We start from the raw sequence: 27,640 nt of genomic DNA on the forward strand, positions 1-27,640 counted from the left end.
ATATTTGTTGAAGAGTAAGTTTTAGATATAAGGCCTGAGGTCTTCTTTAGACCTGTTCAATTACAGGGTCCTATTTCTTTGCGAGATATATGTCTATGGCTTTTTCCTATGGTATTAGGCATCATCTCTTGCCTGCAGTAGCAGTGATAAGTAGTCTTCCTGCCTTTGGTTATGCTTTCTTTCCATTCATGTTCCATAAAGATACTTATTGTGGATTGAATTGTGTCCCCCCCAAAAGATATGTTGAGGTACTAACCTCTGGTATTTGTGAATGTGACCTTATTTGGAAAGAGGTTCTTTGCACATGTAATCAAATTAAGATGAGGTTATACTGGAGTAGGGTGGGCCTTTAAGCCAATATGACTGGTATATTTTTAATAAGAGAAGAGACACAGAGATTGACACACACAAAGAGAAGGCCATGTGAAGACACAGACACAGAAGAGAGCTATGTAACTACAGAGGCAGAGATGGTGTTATGTAGTTGCAAGCCAAGGAATCCCAAGGATTGCCAGTAACAACCAGAAGTTAGGAGAGCATGACCCTGCCATCACCTTGATTTGGAACTTCTGGCCACCATAACCATGGGAGAATAAATTTCTGTTGTGTTAAGCCACCCAGTTTGTGGTACTTTGTTACTGTAGCCCCATGCAACTAATATACTGCTAGAGAGACTGTTTTAACAAATATGTAATACAACTCACCCCCTTAAAATATTTCAACGGGGAACCTAACTCTTCAGCATGGTATGCAAGGCTCTTTATGATATGTAAAACTGCCTAGCTATATCTGCTATAAACTCTCCTTCATACAGCTTTTTCCAAATGTGCCTTTCTCATATCTCCACTCTGCTGCAGTGGTTCTCAATTCTGACCCCGTCTCCCAGGAATATTTGGCAATATTCGGCAATGTCTGGAAACATTTTTGGTTGTCACAACTGAGGGGAAGGGATGCTACTAGTATCTAGTGCGTAGAGGCCAGAGATGCTATTAAACATACTACAATGCATAACATAACCCCCACAACAAAGAATGATCTGGCCCAATGCATAACATAACCCCCACAACAAAGAATGATCTGGCCCAAAGTGTCAATGTCGAGGCTGATAAATCCTGGTCTCGTGGAAATCATTCAACTCTACCTTAAAAAGTCTCAGCTTACCTATTACCTTTTAAATTAGGTTTTCCCTGTTGCCCTCACTCCTCAACCGCCAATACCCCCAACCCCCTGCCCCAGAAGATTAAGGTGCTCATTCTTGCCAAGTTATTTTTTACATGGTGCAGACACGGGATTTATCACACTGTGTACAGTATGTACTGCAAATGTCGGCCCATGGCCATGGTTTTCTTGCAAATGTTAGTTTGTAGCTGTGACCTTTTTCTTTGTATCTCTTTTTAAGCAGGGAAGTTATATTACATATTTGTATGTCAGAAAGATCACAATGGCAGCACTGTAGACAACAGGATGGAGAAAAACATAACTGAAGGCAGCACTGTAGAGAATGGAAAAGAGCATAACCAAGGGCATCATATCCAAAAGCAACTGGCAAGAAATGCTAACATCAAGATAAAATCCCAGACCTGTCGTCCGCCAAGGGAAAGAAGAGGTAGGCACTTATAAGGAAAATCAGATTACATATTGTTCCTGACATGAGTCTTCAAAGCAGTGTCTCTATCTTTCAGGGGGTTTTGGGCCGAGAGGGTGGGGTAGGGTTGGCTCATAGTCTCTCAATCTAATGAAAACACAGAACTTCCACCCATAAAAAAGCCCACAGGCACAAAAGTTTACATTCAATTTCATCGGGTTCATACACCAAACACCCACCTAAGGACTCCAGGAAGGTTAAGAACCCCTACTTAGAGAGTGTGGACAGAAAAGGAAGATAATTTGAAAAGTTATCTTTAAAATCAGACAAGACTGGTAACAGTAGTTTTGGGAGTAAACTACAGATATGAGAAATCAAGGAGCAAGAGATAAGGTTAAACATGATAACTGACAACAGAGGGTTTAATTCATAGATGATAACTTTTCAGAGAAGTGGGGGAATTTCCTGGAATACAGTGATTTGAGGGAAGAGTGGATTTGGACAAGAGGCTGAGATTTTGTGGAGGGTTTGAGACAAGGGGTAAACAATTTTGTTTTGAACAGAGAGGATTAACATCCATGGTTTTAAAATAATTCATTTAAAAATCAAGGAAAATTTAATAAATTCTTAAAATTTCTTAGATACTTATAGTTTAAAAACGTAAAAGGTCATTACTATGGGACATGAATTCTGAGCTCTAATTGTTCTGAATGTGATTCTGCATAGTCATAGTTTTACCATGTTTTCCTATGAATTTCCTAAAGTCAAGGTTCATCTTTAAGTACTGAACTACTGGCCATCTTCCATCTTATAATCAATGCTTGTCAATACTAGCTTTAAAAGGTTTCAATGTTAAGAGTGCATCAGTCAAGAACTTTATATTGCTGATATGTTAAAACGGTAATATAATACTAAATGACATTAAAGTCTCAGTAGTGAAACTGATGGGAGTCATCTAATTATCAGATTTGTTCATATTTTAAACCAAATCAACCAACAAATCTTATCCATTATCCATTTGATTATTCTTTTTAGCAGCTAATTTTCCATTTTTAGCCTCTTCCCTCTTCCATGAGACAGTTTTTGAAAATTACAGCCTATAACTAACCAAGTACAAAGATACGTACTACAAAATTCGTCTACTATGTACCCTCCTCTCAAACAGTTTTGCGTATATACACCTGTATTTAGGTTGATAAGCACCTTGTGGATAAAGACTGCTTCTTACATTCTCTTTTAAGAATACCTCATCAAGTTTCTTGATTTAGGAAGCTAAAATAATCAATCTTTAAAGCTTCTCATCTCAAACGCTATAATCCTCTGAACTACTGAAAGCACAACCCATTTTAACAGCATTATCTTTTCAACAGATGAAGAAAGAATGTTTTCTTCTTTTAGACTAATTTAAGTCTAATTTGGAATGTTTGGGAGCTGAAAATAAAACAAAATAAAGATATTTTCCAGGCTTTAAAGATAAAGGTGAAGCAAACACTGTTCTTTATAGGTATCTCAAATTGCGTTAAGTTTTAACATCTACCACATTTTACACTTAACCACAGCAGAAATTCAAAATATGCATGCATTTACTACAACAATGATTACTGCATAAGTATACTTAACTGAACTAATCAAACAGAAACAGGGATTATTTTTTAGAGGTGGCAGTGGCAGTCTTAATGTTGCCTGATAAACATTACTCATGAGTCACTTGAGTTTTGGAAATGGGGCCCCTCCTAAAGAGTTCCCAGGCATCTGCTTCAATTAGCTTTAATAAACGAAGTATTCTGAATAAGTCTGAATTTTACATCACCACGAAGTTATCAAAAAATGTTTCTTTTGTACATTTATGCAGTCAACACACCACCACATTCTGAATACACTACAAAGAGCAGAATAACTTAGCAGGAAAAATAGGTTTCCAAGGATAACTGGGGTTTCCAAAAGCAAAATATATCTTTAAAAAAAAAAAGAGAATTGTGACGGAAATGCAAAATTGCTAAGTAAAAACAGTTCAGATCGTGGAAAGAGGCGGATGAAAGATAACACGGGGGAAAAAAAAGATAACCCGGGAACAGTTTCCTATTTTAAGACAAAATCGACTGCAAATAACGCCACACAACGACTGGCGATGAAGACAGCGAATCTCTCCTAAAGGTTCTCTCGCAAAAAGTTTAGGCACGCGGACTCGGCCTGCGCTGGCAACCAAAGCGACCCTTGATCCACCGAATCACCGGGGCGCCGACCTCGGCTCAGGTCCCCTCTCAAGACCCCTCACGCTTATTCTCACCTACGGCCTGGTCTGGCCACAAAGCGCTCCCCTTCCTCCGGCCCGGAGCCCGAACCGTACTCACCGTGAGACCGTGAGTTCCAGCGGCGGCCCGGGTGGCGACGGGAGGCTGCAAAGTGTGGACAGACCTGGAGGAAGGGCTGGTAGAAAAAGGGGCGAAAGCTGTAACCGGACCAGGCCCCTCCAGCCCCTAACTTCCAAACGTGCGGAGGCACAGCACCGGCCAGCAAGCATCTTGTCTCAAGCCACTTCCGGGAGCTCTCTAGGAATCCTGGAGGTCTGAAAGCTCTATGGTCGGCCGACTAAGGGGACGGGAGCCCCGCGCCCCTCTCACCGGTACTCTGGGCCTAGCGTTCCTCTTGCGTCTACGCGTCGCAGGGTTGCGCGGCTCCAGGGCATCGGGAAAGTCGGGGGGAATAACGGACTGTGGTGTCACCTCTGCCCCGCGCACCTGGCTCACCCAGTCCGCTCCGCACGGTCGCTAGGGAGGTAACCGTCCCCCGGCGGGCTGATCCGAGGGCGTGCGGGGGCCAGGGATGAGAGCAGGCGGAAGCTGGGGTATCGGTGGAGGAGGATGCACCTTAAGGATCCTTATGATGCTAATTAACTAGACTCGCGTTTGGCTGGGTTAGTTACAGCTGTACTTTACTGTTCGCTTCCTAAATATGTCCAGTCCTCTCACATAGACTGCAGATTTCTTGAGGAATTCTTGTTAATCATGGTTCATAGCTTTTTGAATCCCCTATGGCACCTAGTAATAGTACACCTTATACTATTAGGTATTCAAAAAATAATTATAGGGCTTCCCTGGTGGCGCAGTGGTTGTGCGTCCGCCTGCCGATACAGGGGAACCGGGTTCGCGCCCCGGTCTGGGAAGATCCCACATGCCGCGGAGCGGCTGGGCCCGTGAGCCATGGCCGCTGAGCCTGCGCGTCCGGAGCCTGTGCTCCGCAACGGGAGGGGCCACAGCAGAGAGGCCCGCATACCCCCCCCCAAAAAATAATAATAATAATTAAATGTAAATTCTTTTCGAGTCTTTACATATGTTCCACCCTTTCCTATCTTAATGAATTGCAGTCTCTTACAAAACCTGCTTTGTAGTTTATTTTTAGTGCTGAGTTAAGCTTAGCATCATGACGTAATCTATGCCGTAAGCTTCAGTAGTAGACCCTAGTTCTAATACCACAGATTTCGAAAAACCTAAGTTCAAATCTATGTTCATTCTTTATACACCCTTACAATTTTAACTTTTCAGACTACGTAGGATTTTGGGGTGGAGGTTGTGGATGTTAATCTTAGAAATAAAACACAATTATTTTAACAGCAAAATGGGTTTATGCAGGAAAAGCAGAGAATTGCAATTTGGGCCAGGCAAGCCGCAGTGAATCATAGGCAAGTGCAAGAGACAAAGGGAAGGTCAGCTTTTATTAGGTTTTAGGAGGAGACTGGGGAGGGTTGTCTTGAATAAAAGTTCATTGGAGAAGCAAGAGTTAGTTGTTATGGCAGTTTCTTATTAGCTGCAAGCAGTGGTCAGTGCCTTGTTTCTGGGACAAGAAGTGATCTTCTTAAAAGCAGGTGATGCAATTCCCGTGTGAAAAAATGTCCTCCCTTGTACCAGAAGAGAAGTAACGTTCTTATTATCATGGATAAGAAGTTGTGACAGAGAAAATTTTATACAAAGAATTCTGTATAAGCTGACCTTGTTAAAATCATTTGTATCTTCCTTATTCCTGCTGGTTATGCAGGCTGTAACAGTGGTACATGCGTGACAGCTCTCATTCAGGGCTTCCTGACTCCAATTTAAATGAGGTTTTTCCTTAATTTATTTTCACATGAAAACTGTTTTACTTTGGTCCCCCATTTTTATTCCTTTAACACTTTTTCTAACTACCCATTTATTTGGGGTTTTCAGGTTCCCCTCCAGTCTTCACTTTTTAAAAAATATATTTATTTATTTATTTATTTTTGGTTGCGTAGGGTCTTCGTGCTGCACAAAGTCTTTCTCTAGTTGCGGTGAGCGGGGGCTACTCTTCGTTGCGGGGCGAGTGCTTCTCATTGCGGTGGTTTCTCTTGTTGCGGAGCACGGGCTCTAGAGCGCAGGCTCAGTAGTTGTGGCGCCCGAGCTTAGTTACTCCGCGGCATGTGGGACCAGAGCTTGAACCCGTGTCCCCTAGCATTGGCAGGCCGATTCTTAACCACCAGGGAAGTGCCTCCAGTCTTCATCTTAATTTCCCCTCCTTATCTGTTCCTGCTGATAGCCACCACCGATGTTTCTATCCAGTCCCCAACCTTAACCTAAAAAGATTTTGTCTACCCCCAGTAGCTTTGATTTGTTTTTAAGAGTTTTGTCATCTAATCATCACAATGAAACAACAATAAACATTGAGAAGTTGCAGTGCTTCAGCTCTTTCAAAACACTTATTTTTGCTCTTTATCTCATAGTTCTTGCCTCCCGGCTGGGATGGTAATTAGAAATAACTGGCAACAGACTAGAACTATGCTCTCAGTTTCTTTTTTCACATTAAAAAATAATTTTTAGAAACCAAAGTTGTACACATAGGTAGTTTAGAAGTAAAATAGTGTTATAACCTAAGCAAAGATTTCTCAAAAGCCACTAATAATAACAAATAAAATTGCTAAATTTGACTTCATCAAAATTTAAAATTTCTGTTCAACAAAAAGCACCATTTAGAAAGTGAAAAGAAGCTACAGACTGGAAAATATCTTCTTATTTATTTTATTTTATTTTGGCTGTGTTGGGTCTTTGTTGCTGCATGCGGGCTTTCTCTAGTTGCGGTGAGCCGAGGCTGCTCTTTGTTGCGGTGTGTGGGCTTCTCATTGCAGTGGCTTCTCTTGTTGCGGAGTATAGGCTCTAGGTGCGCGAGCTTCAGTAGTTGTGGCATGCGGGCTCAGTAGTTGTGGCTCGTAGGCTCTAGAGCGCAGGCTCAGTAGATGTGGTGCACAGGCTTAGTTGCTCCGCGGCATGTGGGAACTCCCCGGACCAGGGCTCGGACGTGTGTACCTTGCATTGGCAGGCGGATTCTTTAACCACTGTGTCACTGGGGAAGTCCCTGGAAAATATTTTCAATACATATTTCTGACAGCCGGTATCCAGAATATACAAATAACTCTTACAACTCAATCATAAGACAAACATAAATAGGCAAAAGTTATGGACACACACTTTACCAAAGAAGATATATGAATTATCAGTAAGTACATTAAAAGGTACTCAAGGTCATTATTCATCAAGGAAATATAAAATTAAAGCTACTACACATCCATTAGAATGGCTAAAATTAAAATGACTGACAAGTGCTAATGAGGATATGAAGCAACTGGAACTCTTATACACTCCTAGTGGGAGTGTAAAATGGTACAACTAGTTTGAAAACTGGCAATTTTTAATGAAGTTAAATAATGCCTACATTATGACCCAGTAATCTCACCCTTAAGTATTTACCTAAGAGATACGAAAACATAAGTCCATAGCAGCTATATTCATAGTAGGCCCAAACTGGAAAAACCCAAATGCTCATCAACAGGATAAGAGAGAATCAAATAGTGTTATGTTCATACAGTGGAATACTACCCAGAAATTAAAAGGAGCTACTGATAGATGAACAATGTAGATGAATCTAAAAAATATTATGTTGAATAAAAGTAGCCTTGTATGAACAAGTAAAATTAATCTCTGGTGACAGAAGACAAAAAAATGTTTACCATTGATTGGAGTTGTAGTTAACATGGTTGCATACATATGTAAAAATTCATTGAGTTGCACACCTGATTTGTGCATTTTACTAATAAAAATACAGTTTATAAAAGTAGGGACTCCCCTGGTGGCGCAGTGGATAAGAATCCACCTGCCAATGCAGGGGACACGGGTTCAATCCCTGGTCTGGGAAGATCCCACATGCCGCAGAGCAACCAAGCCTGTGCATCACAACTACTGAGCCTGTGCTCTGCAACAAGAGAAGCCCGCACATCTCTTGATATTAACTTCCATAGTTATAAATAACATGCTAACACTGCCATTTCTTGATTTTTCAGGTATAGATATATTATCTATTGACTTCCTGCTATGGAAAGTAAGCATTTAACCCTTTAAAATCACTACTACAATTAGCCACACCAGGGTTTAGAACATATTTTAAACTGCCTGAGTCGCTAGGTCCAACAACCATGACAGCCCCACCAAAGCACAAAAAAAGTTAGACCCTAGTTACTCATACTTTCCTTATTTGTATAAGCAGGCGACATGTTTTTAATAAGACTCCAAATATTTTCCACACCTAGGGCCACAAGGGTGTTCCCACATTTTCCATAGTTGCTCTACATTTTAGTTTCAGAAGCATCACTAGTGTATGGACTAGCATATTAATTCTCAAGTATTTTGGTCTCATAACTCCTTTTATACTCTTAAAAACTAGTGAGGACTCCAAAGAGCTTATGTTTATATGGGTCATATCCATCAAGATTTGCTTTGTTCGAAATTAAAACAAGAATTAAAAATATTTATTCTGTAACAATAACATACCCATTACATGTTAACGTAAGTAACATATTTTGTTACTTTAATATTTTATGAAATTTAACTATATTTTCAAAAAAAGTAAAAGGAATGGAATCATTTCACATTTTGCAAATCTCTTTAATGTCTGGCTTAAAGGAGGTGGCTTGCTTCTCATGTCTGCTACTTCAGTCAGTATCACACTTTTGCTCATACTGACCCCTCTGCTAGAAGTGTACTTCCTACTACTCTCCACTTACCTAAACTCTATCCATCCTTCGAGGTCTGGCTCAGATTTCACTTTAATCAGAAAGCCTTCTCTAAGAATCCAAAAATGAGGTGTGTAAAAATGAGAAAATGAGAGAGAGGTGGTATAGAAGAACATGGCTTGTTTTAAGTTCAAGTTGGAAGGGTGACATATATCTACTTCCTTCCTCTCCTAAGAACACACTTAAATGACTGAAAAAATTAAAAACAAAATAAATAAATAACAGTGCTAGAAAATAAAGAGTGGAGCAGAAATTTTGAGGAATTTCTGGAAAAGGATAAGCAATTGGGGTCAGATTGTTGGAGAAGCAGAGGAAATTGCCCTGCAAGACACCAGGGCCAGGTATGCATCTGCAGAAGAATCCTGGAGAAGTTCAAACCTCAGGACCAAGGGTTGCAAATGGCAAGAATGGGCTATTCATTTAAGAACTGCATTTGGGACAGTTGGATATCTCCCTTTTTTAACTGGGAGCTGGGGCTTCTGCCCTCTAGCTTGATACCTGTTTCCTAAAATAATCGGGAGGGCTCTTAATAAGAAAACTGAGGAAAGAAGCATAGCAAAATTTGAAGTGACTCTGGACCTCTACAATGGAACAAGGAGGAGGAGAAAGAGGTTCTCATTTTTGGTAATTGTGTAGGCTCCCAGCCTGTCTGCTTGCTCCCTGTTCACTCACTCTAAAGGAAGGCCTGCCTACTTACATACAACCCGGACTGAGAATTTCCATTGGGATAATACCAGCTGCACAAGCAGCCTCCTACAACTGCAGCGGAAACTTATACTACCTAAATTAACCAGCACAGGACTCCATTCCTAAATATAAGCATCCAATCCAGAGGACATTTAATGAAAATCAGGTGCAGAGCATGAAAGGCGGGACAAGAGTAACAAAGAGATCTGACCCCCCAAAAGAAAGAGACAATCCAGAGAACAGAAGGAAACTTTAAATAAATCAGTTGGGGAATGAATGCTGAAGACCAATTTGGCAGATGTCTTCTAGGTAAATGAGTATGTTAAGTATTTAATCCACGCTGCTCTAAACATAGAAATGGGTTAATATAAAAAAGTGGAAAAAAGAAACATTTAGGTTGAAACATTCTTTGAATCTCTACTGATCAGAAACAGAATAAAAATGCAAAACAGTGAGCAGGGAAGAAGTTGCAAGCTTGGTGGATAGGCCTGCTGAGTTAGGGGAGGCCACAAGGCACAGGTAGAGCTTCTCAGCTAGGAGCTGAGCCAGGCCACCTACTTGATTTGTGACTGGTGTTGCCATATCCTCATTATTACTGCAGAGTGGTGACTTTAAATTTTCATTGTGAGAACTGGCTTTGATCTGGGGCCCTGTGGGCCAGGTGAAAGTTGCTTTAAATCAATTCCAGGGTGGGAGCCAGCAGATTTCTCCTTTGAAATGTTGCTCTTCTCTATTATAGCCACCTTCCTCAGTTCTAATTACTTCATACCTACATGACTGCAGCCTTGAGATAATCTTCATAACTTTAGTCCATTCCAGATGTTTACTAGATTCATGTTCCTTAAATATCATTATCATTTCCTCAGCCACAGACCCTGAGTGGCTCCTTATCCCTTACTAAAACAAATGTAAACGTCTCTGTTTGCCTTTTATTTTTATTATATTTTTAAAAATTAAAATAACAAAATATGATAAAAACTAGAATCTTGATGTATATAAAGTTTAAAAAAAAAAAGGCTGACATCTCCTCTAACCCCAGATGCTATTACCTAGAGTGTTGGGAAACAATTCTCCAAGGATCTCTCACATTTCTCCAAGGGTTCTGACAGATTTTCTTTCAGATTATCTTTTCAAAGATGTTTGTATTTCCTTGTGGAGCAGATTTGTTTCCTGACCAGGATAATACAGATATTGCCTCACTCTGGGGCAAGGCTGGGCAAAGACCGGCTTTTCCTATGCTTGGGGTTCCTCTGCTAGGATGCAAACCCATTGTGTGAGCAGCACCCACTGGGGCCCCTCCACGTCACTCCTCTGGCTTTGAGGACAAGGGGAGCGTGAAGCTCATGATGCTTGTGTCATTAAGTAAAGTCCTTTGTCTGACACAGGAGCCTAGTGCCTACCATACATTTCTGACAAGAAAAGTGGTTTAGCTTGTTTTGTCAACTAGCTAAATTTAGTCAGTCTGATTCACTTTCTCCCTTCTGTTCTTTAATTCCTTCTCCCTAGATCTGTCCTCATTCATCCAAGTAAGTACTTATCAAGAGCCTACCATGTGCCAGGAGCCAAGTGAGGTGAAAATGCTGGGATGGGCAACTATGTGAAGCTCACAATGACTGTCAATCTTTTGTATTCTTCGTGGTTTCTCCCTTACTCAAGTCTTGCACTTTACTTTTCTTCACACGAGCTCCAGAAAAGCAAAAGTGACAGTTGGTTAATTAGTCCTATTTGTCTGACATGGATGAGTGATAGCAGATACAGGGGAGGGGAGGGAAACGTCTAAAGACTAAGTTTTTTACGTGCACTCTCACAGTCGTCACAACCATCCTATGAAACAGGCACTATATTCTGATTTACACAAACGAGGAAACCGAGGCTTAGAGAGGTTAAAAACATTGCCCTTGATCCTAACAGGAAAGTGGTGGAGCGGGAAATTGAATCCAGGTTTAAAGAATACTAGCGCCAGGACTCTTCACCCATTTCATCCTGGGCCCCTCATTTCCCCTAAGGATCAGAGAAGTTTAAACAGAGGCCAGTTCTCCTCTCCCTTAGTGCACAAGGTCCTGCCAGATCACGGTGAGCGGGGCACAGCAGGTACAGTTGGCAACCCCAGACGTGCGTGGAGGAAGCTCCTCGGCGCCCCTTCCTAGTGTGACCCAAAGACGCGAACGTCCCAGCCAGACCCTCTCGCAGAAGAGAGAGGCGCCTGCCCTCCAGGATGAACTTAAGCAGAAGAATCCCCCTTTCCCTGTCCGCGGTTGACCGGGCCTTCCCTGCACCCGAGGCCCCTAAGGCTTCGGCCCACTCCCGGCCTGGGCCCGCCGGACCCGCGCTTTAGGGAGCCGCGGACTGGGGTCGACAACTGCGCGGAGGGCGCGGAAAGGAAGCTGCGGAGCGCGGAAGAAGCCTGTCCCCAAAGTCACTTTCGGGCCCCTCGCACAATCCTGGAGGTTTCCACAGGCTCGTGGTTGGTCGACTTTTAGAGAACGCCCCCGCCGCCGTAGCTGCGTCCGAACCGGCTGCGGGACAGTGCGTTTCCGGATCTCCCCCAAATGGGTCTCCTCTTCTTCCACCTGGAAGCCCTGGGCTTCTTTCCAGGGGGAACCTCAGTGTTTCTGAACCCGGAAAAGTCCAGCCCCCTTTATCAGCGCTCTCGTGACTCCCAGCCACTTCCGGTAGCTAAAGGTTCCAGAGCTCCCCGGGCCGGGATTTGCGGCCCGGTAAACGGCGCTGTGAGCTGGACCCGGCGCCGGGGGCTGGAAACCGCCAGGAGACGAGTGCTGGCGGGTGAGTGCCGCAGTGAGGGTCACCGGGGTGGTGTTCTCCGCCGGTGGACAGGTGGGGCCGTCCGGGCTGGGTTTGGGGTTAGGTATTTAGGGAGCAGGGAGCAGTTCAGAATTAGGGTAATTGTTCACATTACAGGAATTATTTTAAAACACACACAACAGCAACAAATGCAGTGAATTCATGAAGATCAAATGCCAGTTAACTAATTTAAGCGGTTTGGGGGGAAGAAAATGCTGAACATGATGCATTTTGATAATCAAGAAGACCTAACTGCGCTATTGGCAGCGGCTAACATAGCACTTACTATGTGTCAGGCACTGTTCTAAACCCATTACATTTGGTCACTTATGTAATTCCTACCTTATAAAGTAGATAACCATTTTACCACCGTTTTACAGATGGGAGACCTGAGGCACAGAAAGTAAGCCAAGGTCATATAACTAGTAACAGGCAGAGTAAGGATTCATACCCAGGCATCCTGCTTTTAACCTCTGCTCTACTGCCTTTCATTGATAACCTTGACTTTATCAGTTTAGGAAATGTGCTATCCAGAAGGAAGTTTGTACAGAGACATGTTATTATAGTGGCGTTCTGAATCTCATCAGGTTTGTTGGCAATTTCCCTTTAGACAAAGGGCTTAACAAAGGGTGCCTTCCACAGAAAGTTTTAAGGAGAAAAGAATACAAATTTTCATTTAACAAATTAATTAGGCCCCCACACAATTTCAAAGTCCCTTCTCCTGTTCCATTTCTCTCTAGATTTTTCTCTGTTCTTATTTTGTTTCTACTAGGTTAAATCATTTGAAATTGCTGATATTTGACTGCTTCTGACACACAGAAATGGCAACTTCATATCTTTAACCCAATATTTAAACATCATTTTGTGTGAGAATTTAGGAGTCTACAACAATCTTTTAGCAAATTGTTCTGGCTTTATCTCCAAAGTATACCTTGAATCCTTTTATTTCTCTTCATGTCCACTTTGGACCTGTGGTTGGTGCCACCACCTTCTCTCATCTGGATTACTGCAGTAGCCTCTTGACTGGTCTCCTTGCTTCTGCTTTTTTCTCACTCTTGCTTCCTTAAGGGACCAGAATGATCTTTTAAAAATAAAAATCAGATCATGTCCTTCCCTTCCAATGGTGTCCCATCATGCTTAGAATACATATCCTGGCCCCTGCTTACCTCTCTAGCCTAATTTTATACCACATTCCCCTTAATCCAATGCTTTAGACCCAATGACCTTCTTTCATTTCCTGTAAACACATCAGATTCATTCCTACTGTAGAGACTGCATAAGCAATTCCCTTTGCCTGACAGGGTCTTCTTCAGAACTTCCCAAGGCTGGACATTTATATTTCAGTTAGAATGTCAGCTCTCCAGAAAAGCCTTTTCTGACTACTTGTAGTAGTCATTCAGCCAGTCTGTTTCATTTCATTATTTATATTCCATATACCACTACTCCTATTTGATATTTGTCTTGTCTTCCTTCACTGTAATACAGGCTTATAAAAGCAGGGATTTCTTTTTTTTCTATGAAAAGACAGAAGGAGCTCCTTTATTATAGCCCAACAGTTGTGACAAATGAAGACACATCCAAGAACAGATAATGAAAAATTTTGAATTATTGTCATTGTTTCTCATATTCCTGAGACTCTTGAATTAATATAGCAAACCAGTCTGAAGATAAAAAGCTAGAAGCTTTATCAAATACATTATGTCTAGTAGAATGTCTACACGGAACTAACTCAAAGTCCTGGTAGTAGTTTGGGTTTTGTGTAAGAAATGGCATAGATTTTTCTAGGAGGTATTGATTTACTTACTCTTCATTTGAAGCCAAACTGTCTGACTGTGATGGTTTTATACTTTTCCAAGTGGAGTGTCATGTTTATTTCTTCTTTATTTCTGACTTAGCTTTATCTACTTTCTGGAGGAGCCAGGATGTTCTTTTCCATAGGTGTCAAGAATACTGATCCAAGGGGAAAAATGAATTTAAGGTCAACCCTTGAGTAAGAGAGTGCCTAGAAAGTAGCATTAAGTGTTTATGCAAAAAACTCAACTTGTGCAAGAGTTAGACATTATGTAACTTATAAATATATGCAGTAGGTGACGAAATGTTTTAACTTTAATAAATTATTTCAAAGATTCCAGATTTATTGTGTTGTCATTGCTTTACAAATAAGAATGGTATTTTCTTTCCCATCTGACTCCTATTGTACATGCAAATCACCACAATAATGTGAATAGCTATTTACATATTTTATGTGACAATGAAATACTAAAATTGTTTGAAATATGGAATTACACATTTGCTGGAGGGTTTAGGATTTTAGCCTGGTAGATAAGGCACTATTTCCTGATTCTGAAAAAGGATTTCCTTCCAGCTGTGTTTTTATATATTGATACATGGAATATATAACTATTTCTGCATTTTTAGATGTCCTCATATTCATGTTTGTATTTTTATATAGAGATAGTAAAATAGAATTTGTTTATAATTATCTAACTGCTGTTGATTGTTCTTCATAGGAAAGTTATTTTTAAACAAAAAACATCAAAAGCACATAATCACTTCATGTCTTTGAGATAAAGTTAAGGCTATAGCAGAGTTTTCCAAGGCTATCTACTGAGTGGAGCAGAGAAGAACAAAAAGGCACAATAACTGGTTTAATGAAATTTCCTTCCTTGTATCCAGCATTACGGTGATATATAATAGATTAATTCAACATACATGGGAACTTATGGTTCTTACATATAGAAATTGTTCCATTGTTCATTTCCCCAAAGAGACTTCTGCAGTAAATACTAAGAAGTGTGTATTAAAAATAATGCATAAAGCAGGTCTAACCTTTAATAAGTCCTCTCATGCAATGGCATATCCAAAGACCTTTAGTCCCTATTGCTGTGCTATTGGACTTGCCAAACAAACCAAACTTAAAATCTTATTAAATTGAAATGAAATTGTAATCCCAAAGTAACAATCTATTTTTCCCCCTTTTCTTTCCTTCCTCCCCACACCTAACCTGAAATGCCCCGCCTTTTTTTCCTAATAGTCTTCCATCTGAAAGGACAGCATTATACCTTTAATTTTAACATTCACTATTTTTCTCATAGTCTTACATGGAAATATCTTGTTATATCCTGCTCTATCCCCAATACCTAAAATAGAGGTGTGGCATGCACTCAGTAAATACCTGTTGGATTAATGAATAAGAAGAAAACGGTAAAAAGTCCTTGGCAGTACAGAACTTAGCCTCACAGAATTGAGGTGGTTTGGAACATAGTGAATGGGACCTACCCTGAGAGTGAGAAGATCTTGATCAGTGTTGTCCAATAAATAGGAATGTAATGTGATCCACCTATGTGGATGTAAGTTTTCTAGTAGCCACATTAAAAATGTAAAAAGATAGGTGAAATTAATTTTTAATGTATTTTATTTAAACCAGTATATCCAAAATATTATTTTAAAATCTAATATAAAACTTATTAATGAAATATTTTACATTCCTTTTTTCATACTAAGTCTTTGTAATCCAGTGTGTTTATACTTACTACACATCTCAATTCAGTTATTAAATTTTCATTGGAAGTACTTGATCTGTATTGAGATTAGATAAAATTTTGAATGGAAAAAATAGATTCCTATACCCGAAATACTCCGAACATACTTAAAGGTTTTCCAATAACTGAACTGAGTATCAGTTTTTAAATTTAAATTAAAGTGAAAAAAATTTAGTTCCTCAGTTGCATAGCCACATTTCAAGTGCTCGATAGCCATATGTACCTAGTGGCTAATGTATTGGACAGTGCAGATCAAGGATAAAGTGTCTGTTTGTGGTTGGGTCAAGGGGCAAAGGAGAGGGTAGCAGCAGAAGTATGGTATAGAGGGAAGAAGAAGGTCTAGAAAAATGCAGTGTAAGCTCTTTATGCAAGTCACACTTGAGGACAGATTCCTCTGGTGCTCAAAAGTAAGTGAGGTATGACTTCCTAAAGTAGACTACTTCTTTAGCATGTCTGCTGCATAGATTTTAGGTACTCTGGGAATCATTTTGTGGGGTAGTAAAAGGGTCTAACAGTGCTGGCCATATATAACATTTCTAAGTTGAACCTTATTGTATATGACGTGGAAGAGTCATGGAAATCAGATTATTTTCCTATAGAGCAATGGTTCTCAACTGGGCTGGCAGGGCAGGGGAGAGATTTTGTCCCTCAGGGAACATTTGCATCTCTTAAGAATTTTTTTTTTTTTTTTTGTGGTACGTGGGCCTCTCACCGCTGCGGCCCCTCCCGCCGCAGAGCACAGGCTCCGGACGCGCAGGCCCAGCGGCCATGGCTCATGGGCCCAGCCGCTCCGTGGCATGTGGGATCCTCCCGGACTGGGGCACGAACCCGCGCCCCCTGCATCGGCAGGCGGACCCCCAACCACTGCGCCACCAGGGAAGCCCAAGAAATTTTTGCTTGTCACAAGTTGGGGCTGCTGGTATCTAGAGGGTAGAGGCCAGGAATGCTGCTAAACATCCCACACTGCAGAGGACAGCCCCCCACAGCAAGGAATTGTTTGCCTGAAAATGTCAATAAAATCAAGGTTGAGAAACTGTACTCTAGAGGATTTGAGTAAGAAAGACTGAAAGATCTATTCTTTTAGAACCTTAGTCTAATTGCCTTGTGATATTATTAAGGGGAGAACAGGTTGTTTTGAAGCATTTCAAAGTTTCTAGCAGTTTCACTGTTGATGGACTTTTTGATTAGACTATAAAGAAATAATTTCATGCTCAGAATGAGATTGTAGACCCATTCAATAAAGATAACATAAATAATATGTGCTGTGCATGTAAGACTCAACGACCTTGGGATAAGCTGATCTGTTCACCTTCGTATGGCTGTGGCATATGACCCACTGTCTCAATTATAATTTATGTCAAATTAGAATTACTTGTCATTCTTTTCTTTCTCTATCATCATCTCTTATTTTATCTTTGTTCCTTTCCCTATACCCTTGTTCCTTTTTTATCATTCTTTTTGTTCCATCCCCTTCTCCTCTATCTTGTTTCCCCCGTTCACCAAGGCCCGTGCATACCTCCGACATCCTCTCCTACCCCAACTTTCATGTTTCCTCCCTTTATAACTGTTGGCTCTTCATTCAAAATCACCAGTTTAACCACCATTCCCCAACTGTATCTGAAAGAACTGCCCCCGTACTCCCTTTAGATGCCTCTTAAAATCACTGTCTGTTCTACTAGTTCATGAAAACTACAAGCTACAAGTTCTTGCCTCCCTCCAAAAAAAAAAAAAAAAAACCCTCCAAAAAATTTGGGAGGAGTGATGCATGTTTTTGACACAACTATTTGAGAAACTGCCTTCCATGTTTAGGGTTCTTTTAGAGCAGGTGCCATCATTCCAGGATGGCTCTCTGCTAGAACTCAGTGGTTCTGATTATGGCGTCTAACATATTACACCTTCTTTTCCAATAACTGTGGCTCTGATTGAACTCAGAGCTCTTCTTTCTAACTGCTTGCATCCTCACCAATTTTTTTGTGCGTTTCTACAGACTTACTAGGACACTGCCTAGTCCTTCATAATACTAACAACTACTTAGATCTCCTTCAACCTCATGCCTCCTTTGCCTTATGCCGGAAGTTATCCCAGGTCCCACTGGACTTTCTTCTCTTGCCACTATCACTCCAGGCTGTCTCTGGCCCCAAATCTTTCTGTACCTCCCTGACTCTTATCCTTGCCCCTCTGGTCAAGATCAGATGGTGGACACTGTGGTGGCAATTTGGAATCAACACCAGACTAAAAAGGGTAGCATAGTCTCAGTGCTCCAAACTACTCTTCACTCAGACTTTGAGGGTGTACAACTCTAAGACTAGAACAATTCTTTATACACAACAGGTATTCAAAACTACTACCTGAATAGAATGTTCAATCATACAGAGTACGTTAGAGGAAAATCAGTCTGTCATCGTTTTTACCCATTTGAGGAGACTTAATGTTGTGGTAGCCAAGATCATCTTTCTTACCATTGCAGAAGACCCTAAATTCAAGGATAAGATCAGAAACATGAGTTTCCCCTTTAAAGACTGTGAACAGCTTCTATACGTGACAGTTTTTTTAGCAAGACTGAAGGTAAAGGGGGAAAAGCTATCATTCATTAAGCACCTTTTTTAGATAAGGATGTTTCTAATACTAAAGATTTAATACTTTACTTTTCATGATCATTAAAAAATCCTTTGTTTCAAATGTTTTGAAATAGTGCTCAGATAAACAAAAAAACAAGTATGAGTGTGAATCTTGATGTCTTAAAGTATTTGTATCAGTTGATGTATACATTCAAAGTAAACTTACTTTTATTTTTTAAAAGGAGCATTATGTTCAAAAGACATGAAAGCTCAGTTTATCTTTATGGTGTTATGAAGAATGATTTAAGAGTCATCTTCCAATAGTAGTAGACACAAAATGATTCTAGTGCTTTTCCTACTCTCAAAGCAAGTATGTGTAATTAATGTCTTCAGTAAGAGATTAGATCACTTCCTGATCATTTTGGTGGTGGCTATTCCTATAATCAGTGGTTCGTGACAGTTTGATGGTGTTGTAAATTTGAATGTGTTGGCCTTTGGTCACAATTCCCGTCATGCTATAAAATTCTCAAACTAGTGATGTAAAACTGTCGCAAATGCGTTCATGAATTGCTAATACATTCTGAAGCCAAAAAGAAAAAGAAAAACTAAATTGTTCACTGTGTCTTAAAGTATTAGTGTCCTGAGAGTCCCAGTTTCTCATTAGTATAGGGTAAATGACAGGGGATGTTACCTTGTAAAGGTACTTACACTCTTTTTATAGAGATGAGGTAGGAAGTTAAGCTTTCAATCTTGATTATTAGGTTATTGTATTTACTTAATAATCATCTTTCTCCAATTACAATACACTCTCTTTCTAAGGCTGAAAAAGTACCACAGTTATTTTTACTAAATTACTTTGTTTTAAGGTGTTTGTATTTTATCTCCTATTGCTATTACAGCCTCTTCACATATCTCTTTTGCTACCTTCCTGAACTGAGAATCACATACCAAAGCTGGAAGTTACCTTACCAATGATTGAACAGCAATGTCCTTGAGAAGTTTCTGCAGTGATAAAAAATGGTCTGGATCTGTGCTGTCCATTATTGTAGCTACTAGCCACACGTGGCTACTGAGCACTTGAAATGTGGCTAATGTCACCAAGGAACTGAATTTTCCACTTTATTTCAGTTAAGTTTAAATGTATATAGCCACATGTGGGTACTGGCTACCATATTGGACAGTGCAGTTCTAGACCAACCTCTCCCCATCTCCCTCAGTTTAAATGACCTGAGATTCAGAAGAGAAGTGACTTATCCAAAGTTACAGATCCCTAACACACTCCATCATCCCCCTTCCCAGCAGCTCCCACTGATGACTTATTGCTTTCCTCTCCATTTTAATGTTTTTCTTAGCCTGCTATCTTTTCTGGTGGTTTCCTCATTTTTTTATCATTGGCAAAGCGAAATATTCCACAAAATTATTATATTCCCCACTTTAAGATAAGGGATATTTAGGCCATTATATCACTAATGATGGGGAAAAATAGTAGTTTTAGTTCTTAATTTCAAAAACAGTTTTCATCTATTTTAACTTAATACAGCATACCTGGTGGGCTTCTATTATATCATCTGCACTTTGAAGAATGGGAAAATGAAGGCAGAGAAAATGTGAATGTCTTGCCTAAAGTCATACACTGAGTGGCCAAGGAAAAAGGAGCCAGAGTCGAGAGGTAGAATTCACATCTTTCAACCAGGACCAGGAAACATGGTTATCTTGGGCTGCAAGTGAGCAATGCTGGCAGTGGACAGGGCTTTCTGAAATAACTCTTAGTTCCTTCCAAGAAACTGACCTACTTTAGAAATAAAAGGAAATTTTACTCAGGTAAATTCTCTGGTGCCAGAGAAATTTTTAATGATGATTGAAGCTTTGCCTACATCAGGATACTCAAGGTCTCCAAGGCAGATTTCTCTGATAACTAATTAGGCCTGAGTGTCTAAAGAACTTTTGTTACTTCCACCATATCAGTAGAGCTTATTTGCTGTGTGAATTCTTTGATGTCTAATAAGGGCTGAACTTACACGGAAGGGCCTCCCACACTCATCACATTCATAGGGTTTTTCACCTGTGTGGATTCTCTGATGCTGAATGAGACCTGTGCGCCCACTGAAATCTTTCCCACATTCTTTACATTTATAGGGTTTCACTCCAGTGTGTACTCTATGATGTCCAATGAGATGTGAGTGTTGAATGAAGGCTTTTCCACATTCGTCACATTTATAGGGCTTCTCTCCAGTGTGAGTTCTCCTGTGTTTACTAAGGTCTGAGCTATGACTGAAACTTTTTCCACAGTCATCACATTTATAGCATCTTCTTTCCCTCTGTTGCCTCTCGAATCTGCCTTCACTTTCAATAGCATCTTTGGATTCAGGATACTGAGGAATAGCTTTGGTAAGTCTGTTGTTTATTTTCCCAAGGAATTCCATGTCTTTGGGTATATCTTCCTTCTGGGACAACTCTTCATTCTTAGTCTTGGTTTTATCACCTGTAACAAATGAACAGTATACAAACAGGTCCTATTCTAGGTTTAAGAAGCAAAAAGCCTATGGAATAAAGAACATGTAAATGTTAAAAATGTGTTATAAAAATGAAAAGTCACATGCAATGCACAAATTAGATATTTGGCACCATCAAAACATATATTGACAATATAGGGAAGAAATTAAAGAAGAGGCCAGTAAGGAAGATAGCAGGATACATTATTTGTGAATAGATTATGAAGAGAAGAAAAGGCAGAAATGTGGACAAGGGGTTACCTGGCAATCCTGTGCAAATGCATAGTGGTAAATGGGAACTACACACATGCCAAGGATAACTAAGAGGGATAAACAGGGAGATTAGAAAACAGATGGGGAGGGAGGTAAAATTTTGGGAGAAACATGAGGGGTCTGAAACCTAGGTAGTAAGTGGGAGTAAAACCAAGTAAAAGTGACTGGAGAAGGTAATGGGATCAGGGGTCTGAGAGGAATATAGTGAGTCGGAACCATTAAAGGAGAGAAGTATGTATAAATAATAGTTAGCTAAAAGCAGAGAGAGCATGCAGGTCCGGATAAATGGAGGAAGATAAGCAGGAAATGACAGTGGATGGTCTGGTGTATGTGCTGGGTTGAATCCTTTTTCTGAAACTGATGTCCTCACTATCATCTCCTCCTCTCTAAACCCTAGCTTGGTGGTTCTCAAACTTTATCATGCATCAGAATCATCTGGATGGCTTATCGAAACATTGCTGTGCTACCTACCCCCAGAGCTTCTGATTTGATAAGGCTGGAGTAGAGCCCTGAAATTTGCTCTTCTTGGTATGACAGATGCTGCTGGTCCAGGGACTGCACTTTGAGAGCCACTGGCCTAGCTATTATTCAAGGTCCATCTCAAATGCTGTCTCCTCCAGGAAGTCTTCCCTAACCTCCTAAATCGGATGTGCTCTCTCCCTCTTTCTGATCCCCATATCCTCAACTCCAAGCTAAGCATAGAACTTGGCACATAGCAAGTACTCAATAAATATTTGTTGAGTTGAATTCTATAAGAAAATAGGTGTTTTGATGATTTGGAGGGAGTAAACCTATTTGGTCTTAATGCTGGGTGTCACCTATTTGGTTATGATGAAACCTCCATCTCAACAGGCCTAGGAATCCCAACTGTACAACAATCATTTAATCACATATAGTTTTCAGTGGTTCACTCGGTATGACGGAAGAAGCAGCAAGAGCTACTAGAACATTTCAGTTCCTGGGCTGGGTATGGAAAACACTGGCTCTGGACTAAGCGCCATGAACCCCATTCTTCATTGTCATCACAGTGTCCCCATCCTACCAAATCTTCCTCAAATCTTACTGTCCTCCTTACAGTATATTTTTTAAAATCAGGCAATATATTTCTTAAAGTTTGGTTATTTGCTCTAAAATGATATTGTTTTGGAATCTAAATACCATACTATCTCAGGCTAGAAATTACAAGGACTGGATTAGAGCCAGAAAGTCCAGATGTCAGTCCTGGCTTTGCTGATAACTGTTTAAATGTTGGCAGATCATAACCATTTTGGTTTCCTTATCACCTCTGTGCCTTCCTCCTTTCCTATAGTTTGATCAGATGACGAAATGTATAATAAAGCATATGTAAAAGTATAATGTGTGGCAGAAGTATTGCTAAGTTAGTAGGTTAATGATCATTAAGCAAATCATAGAAATCAGAGACACCCCCATACCATTAAGAAAAGTGTTTTCAAACATCAACATATTGGCTCAACAGCTTCTTTTACATACTGGAGTCACTGATGGTTGGTTTTCGGTGGCTTACTGATGAAGATGAATATCTTTTTAAAAAGGATACAAAGAGTTGGCACTTGTGGTCAGTTTACCACCTTCAGGGGAATCTACCAGTCCTTAGGATGAGTCTCTCTCCTACAACTTCAGAAGAAGTCTGGAGAAAAATCCCTCACCAGGACTTGAAAAGATTTTTTTTTTTTTAAATACAGTGTCAGTTTTCCTTGTTCAGCAATTCAAATTATAACCCTCTCCCTTACATCTGCAATTGAACAACGTAAAGAAAATTGTATGGAAACTGTCAAATGGGAACTTTTCTCAGCTCAGGGACCTGCAGTCTACTTGGCCAACTGGAGTTTCAGGGCTTTGTTTATGTATCTCTTCCAAGTGCCAGCTATTCCCAGGCTAATAGGATTCTAGGAGATCTTGTTATTCAGAACTGATGAAATTAGGAGTATTTCATTTTAGCATCTTCTGCCAGGGCCATTCTTCCAATTTTATTTTGGCATATCCAAGAGTCCTTATCAGTTACATTCCAGATAAGCCCAGTCCTGCTCGTCACTGAGATGAGGATATGTCCATAAAGACCATTTGATTACCATATGTACAAGTTGCTTGACAGTCTAAAGGAAAAGAACAAGGTTAAATGCTGACTGAAGTGAAACTGGAACAGAGTTAAGTAGACTATCACTTACTGCTACCGGAGAGTCAGTGTTGTGGGTTAACAGAACATCCAAAAAGTTCCCTTTGAAATACCTGACAGTGTGCTACAAAGAACTGCAAAACACTTGGTCCTCCAAGTTCTCTCATATGTGAAGATAATTCTGTATTAAGTGACCACTATTATAATTTCCAGGTATGTTTACAGAGACGAGTCCCATTACCCTAGCCAACAGCTAAAACTAATAATCTTGCTGATATGGATACAGTGAAAATTTTAAAACGAGATATTGCATAAAAAAGTCTCTATTTAATAATAAATTTATTTTAAAAGACACTGGCTTTTTGGTATATTATCATGATGGTTTTAAAAAATTGTTCTACTAGTAGGCAGGAGCCCCAGCTTTCCCTCTAACTCCTTATGGAAACTTGGAAAAGTCACAATCACTGTGGGTATATCTGTTTAACTGTAAAATGAGGATTTGGACCAGATATTACATTCTTTTAATAAAGTTGAGAGGCATTTCTTCAAATGTATTTGTTGTGATTTCTGCAGGGTTTTTTTCTTTTTTTCCTTTGGTTTTGCTTTGGTGGTTTTGTTTTTGCTTGTCTGTTTTTTGGCAGGGAGTATAGTGGTAGTGGGAACACAGATAAAAATTGTGTAAGATTGCCAGGGCTGTACCTTAGAAAAAAGTCATATTAATACTGTTCAATGCAGACAAAGTAGACTTCCCTAAGAAGTCATAGGCCTCAAGGATAGCTAGATTTCATGAGGTATCTTTTGGTAGAGTAGATTAAGAAAATACAATTCACATTTTAAGTGTATAGTATTCCCTTGAAAGGTTATTTTGGTAGCAGCACATATGTAAACCTCTATAATTTTAGGTATAGGAAGTGTGTAATTTTCTGGACTTACATTAATGGGAAGCAGAGTGAAACTGGTTCAGCAGTATTTGTAAAAAAAAAAAAAAAACAGAAGGAAAGATATCTAGAATTTAAAGTTTTACATAGATAAGCCATTAGTCATAATAATAATAATTCTCTGTGTTCTCCGCAATAGAATTTAGCACAACAGACACGTTAAATTATTATTGCGACCTGTTTTATAAGTGCATGTCCTGTCTTCTCTCAAAGGTGAGGAGAGAAACTTATATGGCTTCTCACAGAAAAGAGGTGAGGATTCCACATAGTTAAGCTTACTAAAGCTTATTAAAATAGTCTGCCTCTTTCAGCTTCTGCCTCCTGATACTCTTGCTAAGACTCATTAACTTCTAAATGCCAAACTCAAGGGACTCTTATCAGTCCTCATCTTGTGTTCTATTAGTAGCATTGATTACATCTGGTGAACTCCTCCCCCACCCCTTGGGCCAAATTGCAGCTTTTAAGTCTAATGAAAAACTGAAATATAGTTCTTTCCATGATAGGGCAAGGGTAGGAAAGGAGATAAAATCTTCCACAGTGAGGTGAAGGACAAGCAGGAAAACTTAAAAGGGAGAAGATGAAAGTGAGAAAGCTCCTCTCTAACCTAAGGAACCAGCTCTTCCCTGATAAACACAAACTCCTGCTCCTTACCATTCCTTTGGGGCTCCCCAGATTCCTGCTCCTGCTGGGTCTTCTTGGGATGGAGCTGGATAGTCAGTGATTCATGTGGCCTTCTCAAGGGGGCCAACTTGTCCAAAAGTGTGTCCTGTCTTTCTGAATTGGCTGGGACCTGGGAACAATGAAGTATGATTGGGCTTGCAAGGTAGATTTTGTGAAAGAACTGAAAGAACTTCAGAGAAGGATCAAAAGAAGCATGTGCCAGGGACCAGGGCCATAGAAAAGAGGACAAATTCTGATTCAACTGCAAATGGCAATAATGACTAAAAACGAAGAGACACAGTCTAATCTGTACAGTTCAGGACACTGGAGAATAAAATTCGGTGCCTCTAACAGTGATCTGCAGAGGTCCAGAATCATAGTCTTGGGACTTGAAAGGTACCTTAAAGATCATCGAACCCAACTTCCACCAAATGGGGGCATTTCTTCTATAACCATGTGGTCCAATATGATAGCCACTAGCCAGATGTGGTTCCTGAGCACTTGAAATGTGGCTAATACAAATTGAGATATGTGAAGTGTAAAATACATTCAAATATTGAAAACAAATTAAAAAATGTAAAATACCTCATGTTTAATATTGATTACATGATTACATATTTTTGGTTAAATGAAATGTATTTAATTTCACAAATGTGGCTACTAAAAATTTAAATTACATATAGGGCTCACATTATATTTAATTACCATATATTAAATGTATATTTAATTACATGTATTAAATGTGAATGGGTCACAATTAGACCATGCTGTTCTGTATTATCCTTATTATCTACTTGAACCAAACCTTAAAGGGGAGTTTTTTATTACAAGGTAGCCTATTTTATGTATAGGTAACCATGAATGTTAGAAAACTGTTTGTTTTCCTCTGATAACTTTTTGCCTTCCTACAGCTTCTCACTGATCCTAGCCTTCCAAACTGACATAGAATCAGTCTAGTGTCTCTTTTTACTCAGTCACACTTCAGTTATTTGACACTGGCAGTCAGTCCCTAAGCCTTGTTCTTCTCTAGGGTAACGTATTAAATACCTTCAGGTGTTCTTTCATATGCTTTTTGCTTTGGCTTGGTCTATACCCTGCTCTCTCACAGCCAAATGACCTCCCCCTTCCCACCTGCTTTGGAGGTTCATCAAGCTCTCTCTCCAGATCCTCCAGCACAGTCACCGCCTCCTCTCCAGTCTCTGGATGGTGTGCCTGCACCCATGCTTGCAGGTCCCTAGGGAGAATGCTCAGGAACTGTTCAAGCACCAGCAGGTCTAAAATCTGCTCCTTTGTGTGGCATTCTGGCCTCAGCCACTGGTGGCAAAGCTCCCAGAGCTGGGTAAGAGCTTCACGGGGTCCAGGTGCATCCTGATAGCAGAGCTTCCTGAAGTGCTGCCTGAAGAGTTCCCTTCTGTGAGGACTGTACTTTTGTGAGATGGAGTCCTGTCCCCCATAATGGTCTGCCTTAACTATTAAAGGTCCTTTTTGTTCCTCAGGTTCCAGGGATGTGGCCATTCTGGGCTGTTTTTCAGGAGATTAATCCTCTATCTGGAACTGATTCAAGGAGAATCTCTTAGAATCTTGTCTCAGAGAAAAATCTGTTACCATAGAGAAATGACAAAAGCTGCTGTGAACATAAACACTGATAAAGGGAAGCAACCAGAATTGAGTAGAGAAAACAGTCTGACAGGAGGCTGTAAATAAGAACACTGAAGCAGGAGCATGGATTTGAATCTGGGCTGTTGGGTAATTTAGAGCAAGTTACTAGATCCTCATCTGTAAAAATTCTCGTTTCTCATAGGGTCGACGTAGATTAAATAAGTATGCAAAGTCCTTGGCCTGAGAGCAAGCACTAAATAAACGCTAAGTATTAACAGCGTTGTTAAAAGGCTCTTTCATTCCACAACCTGACATGTACGGGTCCCTAGGATGCAGTGGTTGTGGGGTACATGCGCCAACTCAGGAAGGGGGTTAGATGAATGCCCTCGCAGAGCAACTCGTAACCAGTGTTCCCTTTCGCTCCGTTCTCCCGGGATGTCGGCCCAAGTCCTCTCTCGTAGCTATGTCTAAAGGGAGGGGACAGCCTGTGAGGGGGAGGTGTGGGGAGACAGTTGCTGCAGACCACGACTATGCCCTGCCCCCTCCTCCACCCAACAGCCGGGAGAGACTCACCTCGTGCGGAGAGGTACAGGTGCGACAGCGAGCGTCTTTTGGACTGCCCGAACAAAGGTTAGACTCAAACCGACCAATCGGCGCTGGGCCGCTGTCAGCTGGGCACTTCCGGGCCGCTCTAGGAAGCCTCGCCTCGGTGGCGTCTGCCGGGCTTCCCACCCTCAGCTCTAGCCCGCGGAGGGCCCGGTTCCTGTACATTGGACTGATGGGACTTAGGCGCCCGCAAGCTGGGTTTTTTTTTTTTCCTCTTAAAAAAAAAAATTTTCCCTCTCAAGATGTTTTTCCCCCACTTAATTATTAAATAAGTAATATGGGTATGTAATGCATTCACATGATTCAATGTTTAAAAAGAATTATAACCTATAGTGGAAAAGAATCTTAAAAGAATATAGGTATAACTGAATCACTCTGCTCTACACTCGAAACTAACACAACACTATAAATTAAGTAAACTTCAATAAAAAAGATTAGAAAAGAAAAGGATAACTGGCCCCCGCATCTAGATTTGACAACCATTTTTCGTGACATACGCTATATCATTCCATAGGTATATTACACTGGTTTAGAGTCCCTCACCCTCACCCCCAAATACACACACCCATACACAAATGGTAACAGTTCTGCAACTTGGTTTTTTTTTTCCCTCCTACTAATTGATTTTGGAGAGTGTACATAAAGGGCTTCTTCCATCTTGCTCTTTTTTAAAAAGAATAATCACATAGTATTTA

General features: G+C 40.4%; 3 protein-coding genes across 8 annotated transcripts in view; 1 reads left to right on the plus strand and 2 right to left on the minus strand.

Annotated features, from left to right (window-relative positions):
- Positions 1–4,120, minus strand: part of ZKSCAN8 (zinc finger with KRAB and SCAN domains 8) — a 36,525-nt gene extending 32,405 nt beyond the window's left edge. The window contains exon 1 of the mRNA XM_007105844.4: positions 3,937–4,120. The gene's annotated coding sequence lies outside the window, so the exon portion shown is untranslated. The remainder of the gene's footprint in view (positions 1–3,936) is intronic.
- Positions 1–27,640, plus strand: part of ZSCAN31 (zinc finger and SCAN domain containing 31) — a 284,613-nt gene that overhangs the window by 193,642 nt on the left and 63,331 nt on the right. The window lies entirely within an intron of this gene.
- Positions 6,628–26,995, minus strand: LOC102991176 (zinc finger and SCAN domain-containing protein 16). Of its 6 annotated transcripts, XR_003676954.2 has the most exons (5): positions 26,913–26,995; positions 25,872–26,338; positions 24,732–24,870; positions 13,075–13,205; positions 6,864–6,943 (listed from the first exon to the last, which is right to left on the minus strand). XR_003676954.2 is itself a non-coding variant. In XM_055079586.1 (4 exons), the coding sequence occupies exons 2-4, from the start codon at positions 26,253–26,255 to the stop codon at positions 6,840–6,842; spliced, it is 627 nt and encodes a 208-aa protein (XP_054935561.1). In that variant the 5' UTR covers positions 26,256–26,338; positions 26,913–26,995; the 3' UTR covers positions 6,628–6,839. The 6 variants fall into 6 exon arrangements, 5 of the variants coding, with proteins under 5 accessions (XP_054935561.1, XP_007105904.2, XP_007105905.2 ...); XM_055079586.1 differs by lacking the exon at positions 13,075–13,205 and having other exon boundaries at positions 6,628–6,943; XM_007105842.3 differs by lacking the exons at positions 6,864–6,943; positions 13,075–13,205 and adding an exon at positions 20,075–20,725.

Source organism: Physeter macrocephalus, chromosome 18 (assembly GCF_002837175.3).
Source record: "Physeter macrocephalus isolate SW-GA chromosome 18, ASM283717v5, whole genome shotgun sequence".
Classification (NCBI taxonomy): Eukaryota; Metazoa; Chordata; class Mammalia; order Artiodactyla; family Physeteridae; genus Physeter; species Physeter macrocephalus.